The sequence below is a fragment of the Hypanus sabinus genome, chromosome 3 (genome assembly GCF_030144855.1).
Source record: "Hypanus sabinus isolate sHypSab1 chromosome 3, sHypSab1.hap1, whole genome shotgun sequence".
NCBI lineage: Eukaryota > Metazoa > Chordata > Chondrichthyes > Myliobatiformes > Dasyatidae > Hypanus > Hypanus sabinus.
The window spans coordinates 11,685,377-11,705,158 of record NC_082708.1 but is presented as its reverse complement, the minus strand read 5'-3'; the positions used below and the strand labels follow the sequence as shown (position 1 = coordinate 11,705,158).

Sequence of the window (19,782 nt, the reverse complement as noted above, 5' to 3'; positions counted from 1 at the left end):
CCTGTAGAAGTAGTAGAGGCCAGTTCAGTTGTGTCATTTAAGGTAAAATTGGATAGGTATATGGACAGGAAAGGAGTAGAAGGTTATGGGCTGAGTGCAGATAGGTGGGACTAGGTGAGATTAAGAGCTCGGCACGGACTAGGAGGGCCAAGATGGCCTGTTTCCGTGCTGTGATTGTTATATGGTTATAGGGTTATATCAAGGATCAACTTTATTTGCCATTACACTTACGTGGAATTTGCAGTGGTGTGCTGGTCAGGGGGTCATACGAAAAAGCAAACAAAATTTATATAAAAATAAGGTTAGATGTTCAATTGTGGATATGGAATAAAATACCATATACCATGTATTCACCGTACTATGCAAAAGTCTCAGGCACATGTATACAGCTAGCTACCTAAAACTTCCACACAGTATTGTAGTAATTTTATGTATTGCATTCTACTGCTGCCACAAAAAAAAGTATCGTGACATTTGTGAGTGATGATAAACCTGATCTTGATTTGGGTCTCTCTTGTGGCCTGAGAGTGGGAAGGGGGCAGGGAGAAAAGGAGGGAGCGGGAAGCACCAGAGACATTCTGTAATGTTCAATAAACCAATTGTTTGGAATCAAATGCTCTCGGCACTCCTTGTCGCCACCTGACCCACACCCCTCCTGCAGTGCTCCAGCCTCGCCATTCCCAGCATCCTTTGCTCCCACCAGATTTACAAACACACTCTTTGCTCCACGTTGACTAATACAGTACCGTGCAAAAGTCGTGGGCACCCTAGCTGTCTACAGTACCTATGTGCCTTAGATTTTTGCACGGTACTGTACTATGCAAACAGCATTATAAAGAGTGGTTTAAAGTGTTTGCCATGCAGTATAATGATAGGTATACAGTAATAGAAAGGGGCGGGGAGAACAACTAGAATCACATTAACTGCCTTGAGGACAACGTTTTAAGATGGTATGAAGTTTTTGTTTAAATCGCCCTACAGTGCCTTCCAGAAGGATAGTGTTCACAATGATGTTTCCTGCCCATTTCTTTGTCCTGGGCACTTTCAAGTCCTGCAGTGTTGGTAGACTGTAGCCAGTGGCCTTTCCTGCTGGTCTGACAGTTCATTGTAGTTTCCCTATGTTGTGAGACGATGTTGCAACAAACCAGACGGTAATGGCTGATGTATTAAGGCAACACATTATGGTTATCGAGGTAAATTCTAGATGCTTTCTCAAAAATAAACGGTTCTCTTGTAAACCTTGGTAATGTATTTCTTCCCCTTTCACAGGACCCCTCATATAGACAGCCTGGCAAAGGATGGAGTACTGCTGAGCCACCACATAGCTGCAGCTTCTGTCTGTACCCCAAGCAGAGCTGCCTTTCTGACAGGCCGATACCCAATCAGGTCGGGTAAGTACGCTTGCAACTAGGGCAGGGGTCGGCAACCCGCGGCTCTGGAGCCGCGTGCGTCTCTTTGATCTCTGTGCTGCGGCTCCCCGTGGTTTGTTAGTTTTTGAAATGTAATTCGAAATTTGAAGATTATGGTGATCTTGTACAATCTAAAAACTTTGTGGAGACCCCATTTCCTGGCACATCCGAACCGGCTCACAATTAGCCACCGTTCCGGCTAAGGGAGATAGCCTACAGGGGTTTGTGAGTACGTGTCTTTTGGAGCATCCGCACCCATGGGGACGGGTTGAGGGAGGCTTTAAATCAAGGCTGTTTAGTTCGAATAAAGTTACCTTTGACTGCAGTGTCTTTATTTTAGCGCTGCGTGTAGCGCTACACCGCTACAACGTGTTTTTTATCGCTATTAATATACATCACCACTGCCAATGCCTGACACCCGCCAGTGCACGCTTTCTTTTAATTCTTCAATCCAAGGTAGGCTAACTATGGAGTAACCTTCAACCCAACGTCTTTTTTTCGGAGTTCAAAATGTTTTTGTTGCATGCAGAAATGTAATTTTGTTTTCTCTGCAGGAGTTCATCAATTTTATAAATGCAACACATTATAGTTTGTTTATACATAACATAAAGGCAAAAAAAAACCGTTGTATGCAGTGTTATTTCATTTTAAATGTCAAACGGGTTTTGTGGCTCCCAGTGTTTTCTTTTCTGTGGGAAATGGGTCCATATTGGCTCTTTCAGTGGTAAACGTTGCCGACCCCTGAACTAGGGTAATACACCACTTCTGAACAACGAACTACCTGCTGGACGAAGGTCGTTGGCAGCAGTAGACCAAATTGGAATTAGTTTACTATTGTCACACGTACTGAGATACAGTGAAAAGCCTGACCTGCAGACTCTTCATACAGATCAGATCATTACGCGGTGCAAGGTAGTACAAGGTAAAACTATAACAGACCACCACTGAGCACGTTTACAAGGAGCACTATCGCAGGAAAGCAGCATCAACCATCGGTGGATCCCACCTCCAAGGCCATGCTCTCATCTCACTGCTGCCATCAGGAAGAAGGTACAGGAGCTTCAGAACCCACACCTCCAGGTTCAGGAGCAGTTACTATCCCTCTTAAACCAAAGGGGGCAATTTCACTCACCCAACACTGAACTATTCCACAACCTATAGACATGCTTTCAAGGACTCTTCACATCATGTTCTGGGTATTTATTGCTTATTTAGTTTTTGTATGTATGCAGTGTGTTGCCTTTTGAACATTGGTTAGTTGCCTCTGCTGTTGTGTGTGGTTTTCATTGAATCTATTGTGTTACTTCGTGTTTACTGCAAACGCCCACAACAAAATGAATGTCATGTAGTATATGGTGATATGTATATACCTTGAAAATAAACTTACTTTGAACTTTTGAATGTAGGATAGACATACACAGCAGATGCTGGGAATCTCGGTTGGTAATTGGTGGACTGATGAATGGTGAAGGAAGATGGGCACATAGAGCCAGGTAGAAAGAGGAAGGGATGAGGTGGAGGCAAGTGGGTGATAGATGGAGGTAAACAAAAGAAGGGGCACGTTGAGCCAAATGGAGGGAGGAGAGGGTGAAGCGGAGGCAGCCTGAAGGACGATCAACAAGAATACATAGGCTACCTGTACTGGGTGGTGATTACGGGAGCCATCGGGGAGAGGTGTAGAGTAGGTGGAGCCAAACGGTGCGGCAGGGTGGGTGTGTGTGTGGGAGGTGGTTCACCAGTGTCTCATCTCTATTGCCTTCATCTCCATCCTAAGTGAGCTGTACCACCACCTGGGACTGACCTCTGATTCCAGACTCCACGGCTAAGAACATTCTCCTTTCGCTTAGCCTGTCAAAGTCTTAGGAACATTTATAAGTATCAATGGGATCTTTACTCTTATTTTCAAGTCCACTCTCATATTTCCTTACAATACAGGTGGCCATTCTGCCCACCAAGAATCTGCCAGCTCTCAGAGTAATCATCTTTCACCCCTAACCTATGACTTCCAGTTCTGGTCTCACCCAACCTCAGTGGAAAAGCCTGCTTGCATTTACCCTATCTATACTTCTCAAAATATTGTAGAACTCTATCAAATCTCCTCATTCTCCTACACTCTAGGGGGTAAATTCCTAACTTGTTCATCCTTTACCTATAACTCAGGCAACATTCTAGTAAACCTAACACTGGACAACAATTTTTTTTTAAAGCGTTGCTTTCCTCAGAATATTTTTTTTATTATGATAGATTGCTTGAAGCTGAATGCAAATATAATTTCAGACTTCTTGTATCATGTAGGAATTTGGAGAAACAAGAAATTAACTTTTATTGAACATAATGTGTTTAATTGCGTAACACTTTGCAAAAGTTCAACTAAGCTAAAAATGTTTTGTTGATGATTTTCATTTGTACACAGTGTTTGAGGCTTCTGGCTTAAGTGCCCAACAATAATCAGCCAGCATTGATGGATTCCAGTTGCTCTGGTATTGTTTCTCCATGACTGCAATGTCCTAGTGAAACCTTCCACCATGCTCGTCAGTGACACTGCAAAGACTGGCAGGGAGGAAGTCGAAATGGGAATGCAGAAAATGAATCTTTAGTGACGTGTTGCACTTAATGGTTTTGTATGCTTGAAGCATGTTGTCAACCAGCTGCACGTAGTTTGGTGCTCTGTAGTTGCCAAGAAAATTTTCAACAACATCCTTCAATGCCTTCTATGTGATTTTCTCCGGTCCCACTAGAAGTTCTTCGAATTGCCTGTCATTGATGACCTGTATGATGTGTGGACCAACAGGAGTGCCTTCTTTAGACTTGGCCTCAGTTATTCTGACTTGAATTATGAATTGAGATAACAAATCCAGGCGATTTCAAAAAAATAATGTGTGATAGGGAAATTTTATGGTGATTTTCATGATCAGCAGCCCAGATCCATAAGATATATCCAAAAACTTTCAGGAAGCAAAATATTTGTTGTTCAGTCTAACCCTTTATCAGTCCTGAAGAAGGGTCTCGGCCTGAAACTTTGTCTGATTATACCTTTCCATCAATACTGCCTGACCTGCAGAGTTCCTCCAGCATTTGTGTTACCTAACATACTTGTAAATTTTCTCTGCACTCTTTCGATCTTACTGATATCTTTCTAAGTGACCAGAACTGCACACAATACTCCAAATTTGGCCTCACTTTTTGCCTTCAACATAACAACCCAACTCCTGTAAGCAGTACTATGATTTATGAAGACCAATGTGCCAAAAGCTGTCTTTATGACCCTATCTACCTGTGACACCACTTTCGAGGAATTATGGACCTGTATTCCCAGATCTCAGTTCTATCACACTCCCCAGTGCCCTGGTGTTCACTGTGTAAGACCTGGTTTGTCCTCTCAAAAAAACAACATCTTACACTTGTCTGAATTAATTTCCATCTTTTGTCCCCATTCCTGCGAGATTACAAATTTTATATGAATACAGGCATAAAAAGCAGTTCCAAGCAGCACATCTACTTGTATTGAGTAGTTGACATGAATTTCAAACTGCGAGGTCTCACTTCACCAAGCTCTTCAAAGAGTTCAGCTGAGGACGTCAATAATGTAACAGATTAATAAATGAGGTCAAATTGAACAGAGTCAAGGGAGAAGCAGCAGAATAGATGGCACAAAACACAGGGTCAGGGTAAAAGGCAGTAGTTCTGAATAACAGACGGTGGGAAGTGGGCTTCATAAAAAACGCTGTTAGCCTATAAGATGGTGGAGCAGAATCAGACCTTTTAGTCCATTGAATATGCTCCACCATTCATAATTATAGAGTCATAGAACACTACACAAGCACTTTGGCCCATCAGTCTTTGTCAAACCATTAATCTGCCTAGACCCATTGACCTGCACCCAAACCATAGCACTCCACACCCCTCTCATCCATGTACCTATCCAAATTTCTCCTAAATGTTGAAACCAACCTCACATCCACCAGTTGCGCTGACAGCTCGTTCCACACTCTCACAACCCTCTGAGTGAAGATTCCCCTCATGTTCCCCTTAAATTTTTTACCATTCATCTTTAACCCATGACCTCTCATTCTCGTCTCACCCAGCCTCAGTGGATAAAGCCTGTTTATATATCCTACCTATCTATCTGTACCAATCATTCCATTATGGCTGATTTCGTGTTCCTCTCAATCCCATTCTCCTGCCTTTTATGACCTTTGATACCCTGACTAATAAAGAACCCATCAACTTCTACTTTAAATATTCCCAATGACTTGTCCTCTACAACTGTCTGTCGCAATGAATTCCAGAGATTCACAACCCTCCGGATTAAGAAATTCCTCCTCATCTCTGTTCCAGATGGACATCCCTCTATTCTGAGGCTGCCCTCTGGTCCTAAAATCCCCACTACAGGAAATATCCTCTATACATCCACACGATCTGGGCTTTTCAATATTCAATAAGTTTCAATGATATTTCCTCCCCCCCCCCCCCCATTGATCTAAATTCCTGCAAGCATAGGCCCAGAGCCATCAATTGCACCTTATATGTTAATCTTTTCATTCCTGAGATCATGCTCATGAACCTCCTTTGGATCTCCAATGCCATCATATCTGTGCTTAGATAGGGGCCTAAGACTGCTCACAATACTCCAAGTGCAGACTGACCAGTGCCTTATAAAGCCTCAGTATTACCTCCTTGCCTTTATATTCCAGTCCCCCTCAAAATGCATTCTAACATTGCATTTCTCTTCCTCACCACTCCTCAACCTGCAAGTGAACCTCCCCGGCCCCCCCCCCCCCCCCAATCCCATATCTCTCCATGCCCTGACTAATCAAGCACCTATCTACCTCTGGCTTAAATATACATAAAGACTTGGCCTCCACAACTGCCTGTGGCAACAAGTTAAACAGATTCACCACTCTCCAGCTAAAAAAAATCCTCCTCATCTCAGTTCTAAAAGAAGAGAATTGCCTATCTTGAGGCAATGTCCTTTGGTCTTAGACTCTCCCACCATAGGAAGAATCCTCTCCACATCCACTCTATCGAGGCCTTTCACCATTCAATACACTTCAATGAGATTACCCATTATTCTTCTGAATTCTAGTGAATACGGGCCCAGAGCCATCAAATGCTTTTTATATGACAGGCCATTTAGTCCTGGAATCATTTTCATGAACCTCCTTTGAACCCTTTCCAGTTTCAGCACATCCTTTCTCAGATAATGGGCCTAAAGCTGCCTACAATACTCCAAGTGAGGTCTCACCAGGGCTTTATAAAGCCTCAGCATCACATCCTTGCTTTTATGTTCTAGTCTAGTCTTTTTGAAATGAATGCTGACACCACATTTGCTTTCCAAATCACAGGCAAGTTAAACTTCAGCGAATCCTGCACGAGGGGTATCTTCTCTCCATTTAAAAATACAGTCGACCCTTTCACTCATATCGAAGTGCATAACCATAGACTTCCCGACACTGTATTCCATCTGCTGCTTCTTTGCCCATTCTCCTGATCTAAGTGCTTCGGTCGCCTCTCTACTTCCTCACGCTCTGGTGTGTACAACATCTGGTCCTGATGACTGATCTACCTTCAGAACCATTCAGTTTTCCAAGAACCTTCTCTCTAGTAACAGTAACTTCATGCACTTCATGACCCTGACACCGGGAACTTCCACCATCCTGCTAGTATCTTCCACAGTGAAGACCGATGCAAAATACTTATTCAGTTTGTCCATTTCCTTGTTCCCTATTACTATCTCTCCAGTGCAGTCTTCCAGCAGTCCAATATCTACTCTCACCTCTTTTACAGTTTATGTATCAGAAAAAACCTTTGGTATCCACTTTAATATTATTGGCTAGCTTTTGTATTCCATCTTCTTAATGGGTTTTTTTTGTTGCTTTTTGTTGGTATTTAAAATCTTCCTAATCCCTTAACTTCCCATCAATTTTTGCTCTATTATATTGGCTTTCACTTCTTGTTAGCCTCAGTTGTGTCATCATGCCTTTAGGATACTTCTTTGAAATGTATATATCTTGTTTTTTAATTGCTTCCAGAAATTCCAGCCATTGCTGCTCTGCCATCATCCCTGCCAGTTTTCTTTTCCAAACAGTTATGGCCAACTCCTCTCTCATGCCTTTGTAATTCCATTTACTCCATTGTAATGTTAATAATTCTGACTTTTGCTTCTCCTTCTCAAATTTCAGGGCAAATCCAATATATTATGATTACTTCCACTAAGGGTTCTTTTACCTTAAGTTCTCTAATCAATTCTGGTTCATTGCACAACACCCAATCCAGAATTGCTGATCCCCTAGTGGGCTCAACCATGAGTTGCTCTGAGCCACAGCACCAGACTCAATGTCAGAGATCGAGTCACTGGCTCCCCCTGCTGGTAGTTTGTCCCCCCTCAATAGTATCTAAAGTTATATATATTATTGAGGGGACTGAGAGTGGGAACAGGGTAGGGAGAGGGGAATCATTGTTGGAAAAAGGGGGAGGGGAGGGAGTGGGAAACACCAGACAGACATTCTGTAATGATCAAATAACCAATTGTTTGGAATCAAATGACCTTGCCTGGTGTTTCGGGGCTGGGTGAGTCTATATCCACCTCATCACCCCAGCACTCCTCCTCTGCCACCTGTCCCACACTCCTCCATGATGCTTCATTCTAACCATTCCCAACATCCTTTGCTCAGATTTACAAACTCACTCTCCACTCCATGTTGACAAATATGATATTGTACGAAAGTCTTGGGCTCATACCCCTTGAATGTACAAGAAAAATCGTAATCAAAACCATAGTTTTGCATGTGAGGGTTAGAGGACACTATGTGAGTGGGATGGAAGAACAGGGCTTGTTTCACTGATGTTGTTCTGTTGTTTGTTTCATTCTCTTTTGTTATTCATCCGAGCATTGTAACTTGCTAGAGATGTCGTCGTCATCATCACGTGCTGTGTCATGTGACATGGGCAATCATGCTTTATCCATGACCATGATTGTTCTTGGAAAATTTTTCTGCAGAAGTGGATTGCCATTGCCTTCTACTGGGCAACGTCTTTGCTAGACGGATGGTTCCAGCCATTGTCAATACCCTTCAGAGATTGCCTGCCTGGCATCAGTGGTCGTTTAACCAGGACAGCTACTCAGACGACCATTCACTGCCGGCTCCCATGGCTTCATGTGACCCTGATCATGGTGCCAAGCAGGTGCTTCACCTTGCCCAAAGGTGCCCTGCAGGCTAGTAGAGGGAAGGAGCTCCCTGCATCTTCTTTGGCAGAGACATATCTAATTAATTTGTGGACAAAAGAAGGGAAAGAAGTGGGTTTATTGTCCATTCAAAAATTTGGTGGACATTGAACACAAGTGTGAGTCTTCAGGCTCCTGTACCACGTCCTTGATGATAACAATGAAAAGAGGGCATCTCCTAGGTGGTGGAGGTCCTTAAAGATTTAAATGATGAGTAATTGGAAGATAAAAATGTGGAAGGGACAAAGACACCTAGAAGTCCAAATACTGAGATTCACAAAGGGTTGCCACACAGATCTATAAGATTTTTGAAAAAAGAACAAATCATGGACACAAGAGATTCTACAGAGGCAAGGCACAACAAAATGCTGGAGGAGCTCAAATACACAGATCACCAAAAGAGCTTTTAAACTTGCTGAAAGGTTTTGAGCAGCTGAGTGAGATAACTTCTACTTGTGAGAACGAGCAATACTGAAAAACGGGACGGATGCCAAGATACCAGAGAGGAAGTTCAGAGTGCTGAGGGGGAGAATCACCGTGACAAAGTGTTTCAAGTGAATCTGCAATGAGATCTTTGACTTCCTCATCAGGAGACCACAGTCAGTGCAGATCGGAAAGAACACTGCCTCCTCACTGACAGCCACCACAGGCATACCTCAGGTTTATTATGGCTAACGTGTGTCATGGCTTGCTGCTTAGCGGCAGCAGAACATTGCAATATATTTTTTAAAAATCAATCTGCTGGCAATGGCACTCAGGGACTTGGGCTATGTTTTATTTTGTGACTGTTTTCCTGCTAACGTATGCTGTGTGCGGCTGTTGGTACTGTGCTTTGAAGAGATTTGGCATGTCAAAAAATACACTCAAAAACTTCTATTGTTGTACCGTGGAGAGCGTTCTGACGGGCTGCATCACTCTGTGGTATGGAGGGGCTACTGCACAGGACCGAAAGAAGCTGCAGAAGGTTGTAAATCTAGCAAGCTCTATCTTAGGTACTAGCCTACAAAGTACCCGGGACGTCTTCAGGGAGCAGTGTCTCAGAAAGGCAGAACCATTATTAAGGATATCCCATCACCCAGGGCATGCCTTTTTCTCACTGTTACCATCAGGTAGGAGGTACAGAAGTCTGAAGGCACTCACTTAGTGATTCAGGAACAGCTTCTACCTCTCTGCCATCCGATTCCTAAATGGACATCGAATCTTTGGACACTACCTCACTATTTTTTTACAGTAGTTTTTGCAAGTTTTTTAAATCTATTCAATATACGTATACTGTAATTGATGTACTTGTTTATTTATTATTATTGTTTTTTATTTTATTTAGTATTATTTTTCTCTCTGCTAGGTTATGTTTTACATTGAGCTGCTGTTGCCAAGTGAACAAATTTTATGTCACGTGCTGGCGATAATAAATCTGATTCTCAATATAATCCAAAACCTTGAGTTCATGAATGTTACAGCAGTCTGCAGTCGACCTCAACACAGCCTGTTCTGTACCAAGTAAATGGCAGTGGTCAGTACTGACTCCGGCCTGGAGGCTGTGCCACACCGCCCCCAGCACTCCAGCGGAGCGCACGGACTCCGATTCCTCTCTTGTGGGCAGCTGTGAATAGGCAGCACTTCGTCCGAGGTCCAGTCCTCGCCACAACTGAGGCCAGATGGCTCCCGCACCGTCCACCAATAAATCTGTGAATTGGACCTACAGCTCTCCACGCCAACAACGTCTTAACGGGGTCTTGCAATCTCAACAAAAAATGATTAAGGTGATCACCCACTGTGAGATTGCACATTACCTTCATGCACAGACTCTGCCTACGCGCCTCTGGCACAGGCAGCAGCACGTTCCGCATCAAGTCCAGCTGGTTCAGATTATCCGCCAGTGAGAAACAGGCTGATGGGGTCGACCTGCAGTACTTCAAGTTCTCAAAATCCACCAGTGCCTTGTGATCACAAGAAACATGCCTACAGAAGAACGTCTGGCTGGCCCCACTGAAGCTGCTGCACCTGAGCACGCCTCTGTATTACCATTGCCTCACACTCCACATTGAACTTCATCTCACAAGTGCCTCTCCCTTCCATCAACCTCAGAAAGCCACTTTCCCTCCAGCTTCTTGCCCTCTGCCATCAGACTCTGAACCGTCCATGAACCCTACCTCACTGCTCCCTGTTTGCATCGATTTTTATAAATTTCTTACTGTGACTAATATTTTTATGACTTGTGCTCTACTGCTGCTCTGAAACAATGAGTTTCACAACGTTGTCAATGATAATGAACCTGATTCTGGTGACGGGTGCATGAGAGAGGAAGCTCGGAGAGAAGGGAGCAGATTATGTTGATGTTGTAGGAGGAGCCAGTGTAGATTCAGTGGCCACTTTATTAAGTGCACCTGCTTGTTAATGCAAATATCTAATCAGCCAATCACATAGCAGCAACTCAATGTATAAAAGCATGCAGATATGGTCAAGGGTCAATTGTTGTTCAGACTAAACAGCAGGATGGGGAAGAAATGTGTTCGAAGTGACGTTGACCTTGGAATGATAGTTGGTGGTGAATATCTCAGATAAGACTGATATATAAGGAGCCTCACTCACCACAGTCTCTAGACTTTACAGAAAATGGGGCGAAAACCAAAAAATATCCAGTGAGTGGCAGTTCTGTAGGCAGATACACCTTGTTGACTAAGAGAGGTCAGAGGAGAATGGCCAGACTAGTTCAAACTGACAGGAAGGCAACAGTAAAGGCCGATTTATACTTCTGCGTCAAATGAACGCCATAGGTATGGCATAGCCGCGTAACCTACACCATAGCCTGACGCGCACCTCTCCAAAAAAGTAACTGCGCATCGCGGCAACTCAGACTGCAACAACTGGATCGGTAGCATTGCATTTCCTCCTGTCTAGGCATGCTGTGCGTATACTGATGCGAAATAAATGATTGGAGACGATGAACCAAATCGTCAAATCTACCTGCCGACATCTGAAAATATTTGAAATGCATTTCCTCGTCTCAGTGGCCGGACAAGCACAGAAAGTTCACCCTCGTTCTGCCTCAATCTGTTCAATGGTCATACACACCATCTCCTCCGACGTCTTCTCTCTTTTCTGCATTGCAGTAACTTCAATAAAAGTAACCCTTGTTCAACATTTATTAGCTCCAACTCCAACATGATGCGCTCAGTTGCCATTAGAAACCCCACCGCCAACTAGCGTTTTGACGGTGAATTGCAGAGCAATGCAGACATACCAACGCACAGGTAGAAATGCTCACAACAACGCAGGCCACTTACGAGGGCTACAGCGTAGGCTACTACACAGAAGTAGTAACTCAAAAACATTGATGTGCAGAAGAGCAACTCTGAACACACAACATGTCGAACCTTGAAGTGGACAGGCTGCAGCAGCGGACGGCCACGAACGTACATTCAGTGGCCACTCTATAGGGTGCAGGAGATAACTAATAGAGCAGCCTCTGAGTGTAAAACACAAGAAAGGCCTCTTTCTGTGCTGTCCCGTTCTATGACTAAAAGTCCAAGTTCTCTCTCTCTTTTTCAGGAATGGCCTCCTTCCACAGAATGGGTGTCTACCTTTTTGTTGCTGGGTCAGGTGGACTTCCCACCAATGAGAGCACCTTTGTCAAGCTGTTGAAAGAGGAAGGCTATTCCACTGCCTTGATAGGTAAGGGGTAGTGGCTGACCCTTCTGATACAAGGCAATTATGTTTTAATAAACACAGGAACCATCCACATACAAAAATGCTGGGGGAGCAGGTCAGGCAGCATCTATGGAGGGAAATGAACAGTCGACGTTTCAGGCCGAGACACTTCCTCAGGGCTGGAAAGTAAGGGGGAGGAAGTCAGAATAAAAAGGTCGGAGGAGGGGGAGGTGTACGAGCTGGAAGATGATAGGTGAGTCCAGGTGAGTGGGGGGGGGGGGGGGTTGAAGTCAGAAGCTAGGAGTTGAAATGGGGAAGAGATCAAGGCTGAAGAAGAAGGAATCTGATTGGACAGGATAGTGGACTATGGGTGAAAAAGGAGCAGGGCACCAGAGGGATGTGATAGTCAGATGACAAGAGAGGAGGTAAGAGCGGAGCCAGATTGGGGAATGAGGGGATAAAAGAGAAAGGGGAGGAGAGACAGATTAGCAGAAGTTAGAGAAATCAATTGGTTGGCTACACAATTGTCGCCTACCCCATTTCCAGCGCCCTCAAGTGGATCCAGACCTCAGGCTACACCACCACCAACTCCAGGTCCCACAACCCCAGATACCTTCAGACTGCAGATTGTGCCGCCTTTAGCTCCAGCTCCAGTCTGGACCTTGGCCATAGCACCTCAAACCTGAGACTTCCCTGCTGCCACAGTTCCCTTCAGACTCCCCTTCCTCCACAACCGCTCTCCTCTAACAGCTGGAGGGATATGAGGCCACCACCACCTCCTCCAAGCCACCCGGACTAGGAAATACAGTATTGTGCAAGTCTTAGGCACGTATATAAATAGATATTTCATTGATCCCAAAAGAAATTACAGTGTCACAGTAGCATTACGAGTGCACAGATATAAGTACTAGAAGAGAAGTAGGAAGCATAAAAGACAAGTTAACACAAACAGTCTAATAGGAGGGTGGTGGGGTCATCACTTCCCCAGCTACTGGTTGACTCATTATAGAGCTTAATGGCCAAGGGTAAGAATGACCTCATATCGCGCTCTTTGGAGCAGCACAGTTGTCTCGGTCTATTACTGAAAGTGCTCCTCTGTTCAGCCAAGGTAGCATGCAGAGGGTGAGAAACATTGTCCAGAATTGGCAGGATTTTCTGTCGGGTCCTCTTTTCCATAACAGCCTCTAGTGTGTCTGGTTATAGCTAGCGTGCCTAAGACCTTTGCACAGTACAGTAGTAATTTTATGTACTGCTCTGCACTGCTGCCACAAAAGAACAAATTTTATGACTTGTGTGAGTGATGATAAACCCGATTCTGATGTGGGTCTCTATTGTGGACTGAGAGCGGGAAGGGGGCAGAGAGAGAGGGGGAAGCATTATTGTGAAAGGAGAAGGAATGGGGAGGGAGGGAGAAGCACTGGAGGCACATCCTGTAATGATCAATAAACCAATTGTTTGGAATGAAATGACCTTGCCTCCGCCACTCACCCACCCTGGCACGCCTCTGCCACCTGTCTCACATCCCTCACGAATGACTCCATCCCTCGTGAGTGAATGGCTCCATTCCTGCCATTCCTAACATCCTTTGCTCCAGCGAGGGTTACAAACTCACTCTCCACATTGGCAAATACCATAGGCACACTAACTATATACTGTATGTGTGCCTAAGACCTTTGCTCTGCACTATATGTGCTGTGTGTGATATGTTTTGTGGGTGCACCAGGGTGTGGAGGAACGTTGTTTCATTTGGTTGTATATGTGTACATACAGTGGTTTACTTTACAGGGAAGTGGCACCTTGGCTTGAACTGCGAAACCAGTGACGATCACTGTCACCATCCGGCACGTCACGGGTTTGACTACTTTTACGGCCTTCCGTTGACCAATCTGCGCAATTGCAGGCCCAACAGTGGCAACGTCATCATCGCAGGAACTCGAAGTATCACCAGTTTCACTCTCCAGCTTGTTACGGCGGGGCTTTTCACCCTGTTGCTCCTGGACTACTTGACCTCGGTGAAGGTACCTTGGAGAGCTCTGGGCTATGCCTTCCTGGTGGCCGCCATATTGCTTGGCATTATAGTGATTTTCTTCACCCAGTTTCGCAACTTCAACTGCATCCTGATGCGAAATGAGAAGATAATTCAGCAGCCCTTTTCGTATGACAACCTGATGCAGAAATTGACCAATGAGGCCACAAACTTCCTGGAACGGTAAGAGATGTGAATCCAATTACCCATTTATTTGAAGGTATCTGTTGGGGTGGCATGGTAACATAGAAGTTAGCATAACACTTATTACAGTGCCAACAAATGGAAGATAGCGTTCCCTCTAAGGTGTGCGCATGTGTGCACACACATCTTCGCTACTAGCGGAGAAAGGAATTTAAACTGTGCACAAAAGGTTGTCACCCTCTATCTCATTGGCATGTTAAGTATATTTCTCAATCGTGCACAATCCATTTCCTTTTCCGGTTTCTGATGTGGTCAGTGTTGACAGTGTGGAGTCTGCAGATTTTAGAACCGGCTTATTTATACTGTTTTTATTGAAGAAATTATTGATTTTCTATGTCGAATTCCAAAGAAGCAGAAAAGAACTGCTATCCTTGGAATAGCTTCAGGTTTGCTTCCAATTAAAAATTCAGTGCACACATGTTGTTGTCACTGGGCAAAAAACTGCACAGCACAAGATTTTTGCGCACACTCCTCTTTATAAATTAGAGAGAACATTGGAAGATAGGGGTTCAATTCCCGCCGCTGTCTGTGCATGTTTTAGAGTCACCTCTAGAATGTTCACTGATTCTTAATGTCTTATGGTCTTAATAGTTTTGCACAAATACCAGAACTGTTCTAGGCCTTGAATCAGGCTATACTATTGTGAAGTAGCATGAATTTGCTTTTAGTTTAGAAGATTGTGATGTTAGAATAGAAGACCAGAAGATATTGGAGCAGAATTAGGCCATATGGCCCGTTGAGTCTGCTCCACCATCCAATCATGGCTGATCCAATTTTCCTCTCAGCCCCAGTCTCCTGCCTTCTCCCCATATCCCTCCATGTCCTGACCAATCAAGAATCTATCAACCTCTACTTTAAATATACATAAAGACTTGATCTCCACAGCTGCACGTGGCAAAGAATTCCACAGATTCACCACTCTCGTCTCCACATCCACTCTATCAAGGACTTTTGCCATTTGATAGGTTTGAATGAGGAGAAGATGTTTGCTATGGTGGGAGAGTCTAACACCAGAGAACACAGCATCCGAATAGAGGGGCATCCTTTTAGAACGGAGATGAGGAGGGATTTCTTTAGCCAGAGTGTTCAATCTGTGGAATTCTTTGCCGTACAGGTCAAGTCGGAGAGGAAAATTCTGTGGGAGCCTCTCACAAACTCTAACCTGTACGTGTTTGGAACGTGGGAGGAAACTGGAGCACCCAGAGGAAAAACTCCATACATTTGAAAGGGACTGTATGGGAGGGGGCAACCTCTCCACTCAGTGTGGTGCGTAAATGGAATGAGCTACCAGAGGGAGTGTTTGAGGCAGGTACAGTAACATTTAAAAGATACTTGGATAAGTATGCGAATGGGAGGGGCTTGGAGGCTCTGAGCCAAATGCAGGCAAGTGGGACTACCTTGGTGAGCACTATAGTCAGCACGGCTGAGTTGGGCCAAAGGGTCTGTTTCCGTGCTCTGTGACTCAAAGGATAGTGGGAGCAAAGACTATTAATATTTTTACTACAGGACTGAATAGATTCTTGATAAGCATGTGGGTACAAGGGGGGCAAAATCTGCAATGTTTTAAAACCAGCTTCACAACCTTCAACCCAATTCCAAAGAGTTAAGCGAGCAAGGAAGTCTCCAGATGAGGTGAGATTGGCCGAGCTTGGATTGTTTTCATTGGCAATGGGGGCTGCCACATGAACAGAGTTAATGTGTAAACAAGTTCAAAGCTCAAAAGAAATGTATTATCAAAGTTCATATATGTCACCATATTCTACCCTAAGATTCATTTCTTGCGGGCATACTCAATAAATTCAGAATGGAATAATAACCATAATAGAATCAATGAAAGACCGCACCAACTTGGGCGTTCAAACAGTGTGCAAAAGATTACAAACTGTTCTAATAAAAAATAAATGATATGTATTACTTATTTATTATTATTGAGAACATGAGGTTCCAGTCTTCTGTTAAATCTCTCCCCTTGCACCCTAAACCTATACCTTCTGCTTCTTGATTCCATAACTACCCCACAAGATGATGTACACCTCTATAAGATTACCTCTTATCTAAGATGTCAGTGGATTTGCATTCAATGACTTCAAATCATGTTATGACAATAGACAGTAGGTGCAGGAGTAGGCCATTTGGCCCTTTGAGCCAGCACTGCCATTCAATGTGATCATGGCTGATCATCCACAATCAGTACCCCGTTCCTGCCTTCTCACCATATCCCTTGACTCTGCTATCTTTAAGAGCTCTATCTAACTCTTTCTTGAAAGCATCCAGAGAATTGGCCTCCACTGCCTTCTGAGGCAGAGCATTCCACAGATCCACAACTCTCTGGGCTAAAAAGTTGTTCCTGAACTCTGTTCTAAATGGCCTACCCCATATTCTTAAACTGTGGCCTCTGGTTCTGGACTCCCCCACATCGGGAACATGTTCTCAATATTTAAAGTACAGATTAATAGGCTCTTGATTGGTAACAGAGTTAAAGGTTACAGGCAGAACACTGGACAATGGGTTTTTTTAAAAAAAGCCATGATTGAATGTGGAACAGTCTTGATGGACTGAATGGCCTAATTCAGCTCCTTTATCCAATGGGCTTATGGTATTTTTGTGCAGATTCAGATCCAAATTTATTTATCAGATGTACATTGAAACATACAGTGAAACGTGTCATCTACGTTAACAAATGACACTCTCAAGGATGTGCTGGGGACAGCCTGCAAGTGTTGCCACACATTCTGGCACCAATACAGCAATCCCACAATGCTCAGGACAACACAACAAAACAGGCCATAAGGCATGAGAGCAGAATTAGGCCATTCTGCCTGCTTTTCCTCACTATTCTGATTTATTGTCCCCCTCAGCCCCATTCTACTGCCTTTCCCTGTAACGTTTGATGCCCTGACTAATCAGGAACTTAATTTTGGAGTAAGTGAAAAGACTGGTACGACATCATGGGCCGAAGGCCTGTACTACGCTAGAATGTTCTACATTCTATGTTGTAGTCAACCACCGCTCTTTGGAAAAAACAAACACAATCCAAATGGTTTATTGGCAAACAGCCAATTGCTCCTCATTCCTCTAAACTTCAACAAGTACAGGAAAACTATCTTTCTGGAAAAGAGAGTTGGGAATCCATAATTGGATTACAAATGGATCCGCCATGACGTTATTACATGTAGATACAGGCCATGGAGCTGAATGGCATCCGTTCAAGTTTAATTGTCATTCAACCATACTCATGTGTACAGCTAAGTGAAGTAGTGCCAAGGTGCAAGACTTGCACACAATACGTATTATTACGATAACAAATACAGGCACAACAATCTCACGCTGTGAAGCTCCATCACTATCCAGTAACACGTTAGTGGGGTAGAGCTTCAGGACTTGGTGTTTTTAATGTCCAGCAGTATCTTGCAATCCTAAGAAAGGCATAAAAACAAATCATTGCTCCATTGGTTGGACCCGAAAAGGCTGCTAAGACAAAGCACAATGTCATCTTACTGGAAACCTGCTAGTTGGAATGTTTGTGTATATGTTCAGTCCTGGGCACAAGCTTGGCAAATTGATTTCCAATGCATCTTCACTGGTAGACCTCAGCTTTCTGAGTGTCTTGTCATCTTCAGGAGCTCCACCTTTCATCTGTGCACCTGGGCTTATAGATCATGCCTTCTTTAGACAGAATCTTAGCTTTCATGTCCACATCAAACAAGTTCCAGTTCAGATAGCCAGAGATTAAAGTTTTCCACCATTATTTCTACCACTCTAGTTTTTTAAGTGGTGTTGATTCAAAGACGTGACTTCAGTGCAGTTGTTGGTTTGTTCACAACAGTTCCTGTTGCTAATGGTCAGATCCTGCCGATTAGAATCTGAAGCTTCAACACCTATTTGCTTTGAAGCTGATTTTACTTTGAACTCTCTGTATTTCCTTACAAGCTGCAATAAGAAGCTTCTACTGATAACAGAACAAAATCTATCACAGAAGGATGATTCTCCCTTTCTTGTTCTTTTCCCTTTCTCTCTTCCTATTTCCCTCTTATCCCTCCTTTCCCTCCCTCTCTTTCCATAACGCTATAAGATACAGGAGCAGAATTAGGCCATTTGTCCCATCGAGTCTTGCTCCATCATTTCAGCATGGCTGATCCATTGTTCCTCTCAACCCCTATTTCCTGGCTTCTTCCCGTATCCCTTCATGCCCCGACTAATCAAGAATCTATCAACCTCTGCCTTAAAAATAACCACTGACTTGGCCTTATAGTTACCTGTGACAACAGATTCCCCAGATTCACCACCATCTGGCTAAAGAAATTCATCCTTATCTCCATCTTAAAAGGACATACCTCTATTCTGACACTGTGTCCTCTGGTCTTAGACTCTCCCACCATAGGAAGCCTCCTCTCCCCATCCACTCTACTGAGGCCTTTCAACATTCAGTGAATTTCAATGCAGCCACCCCTCATTAAAATACAGTTTCTAAACTGTACTGATGATTAGGGTTTTGCCATTTGGTTCAAGAACTGAACCGTTGACGTAGCTGTTCATGAATCTGATGGTGGGGAACTTCAAGCTTCTGTACCACCAGACCAATGGGAGCTGGCACAGCTACCTCTACTGCACATTCTCTATAGCAGCACACTTTATTTTGCATTCTGTTATTGTTTTACATCATACAACCTCAATAAGACCATAAGACATAGGAACAGAATTAGGCCATTCAGCCCATCGCGCCTGTTCCTCCATTCCATCATGGTTGATCCCGGATTCCACTCAACTCCATACACCTGCCTTCTCACCATGTCCTTTGATGCCCTGACTGATCAGGGAATGATCAACTTCCACCTTGTATGTATGCACGGACTTTTCCTCCAACACAGCTTGTGGCAGAGCATTCCACCGATTTACTACTCTCCAGCTAAAAAAAAATTATCTTTACCTCTGTTCTAAAGGGTTGCCCCTCAATTTTGAGACTGTGCCTTCTAGTTCTGGATATCTCCACCATAGGAATCATCCTCTCCACATCCACATTCGCCCTATCTAGTCTTTTCAACATTTAGTAGGTTTCGATGAGATCCTCCTACATTCTTCTAAATTCCCGTGAGTACTGGCCCAAAGCTGCCAGACGCTCCTTGTATGGTCCCAGAAACATCTTCATGAACCTCCTCCAGACTCTCTCCAATGATAACACGTCCTTTCTGAGATGGGGAGCCCAAAACTGTTGACAGTACTCTTAAGTGCAGCCTGCCTAGTGTCTTATAAAGGCTCAGCATTATCGT

The 19,782-nt window shown here is 43.9% G+C and overlaps 1 protein-coding gene across 1 annotated transcript in view; it reads left to right on the top strand.

The window, feature by feature from the left end:
* Window positions 1-19,782, top strand: part of LOC132391052 (steryl-sulfatase-like) — an 85,480-nt gene that overhangs the window by 23,415 nt on the left and 42,283 nt on the right. Inside the window, exons 3-5 of the mRNA XM_059963746.1 lie at window positions 1,270-1,391; window positions 12,187-12,309; window positions 14,071-14,494. Coding sequence (XP_059819729.1) covers window positions 1,270-1,391; window positions 12,187-12,309; window positions 14,071-14,494 — 669 coding nt within the window. The remainder of the gene's footprint in view (window positions 1-1,269; window positions 1,392-12,186; window positions 12,310-14,070; window positions 14,495-19,782) is intronic.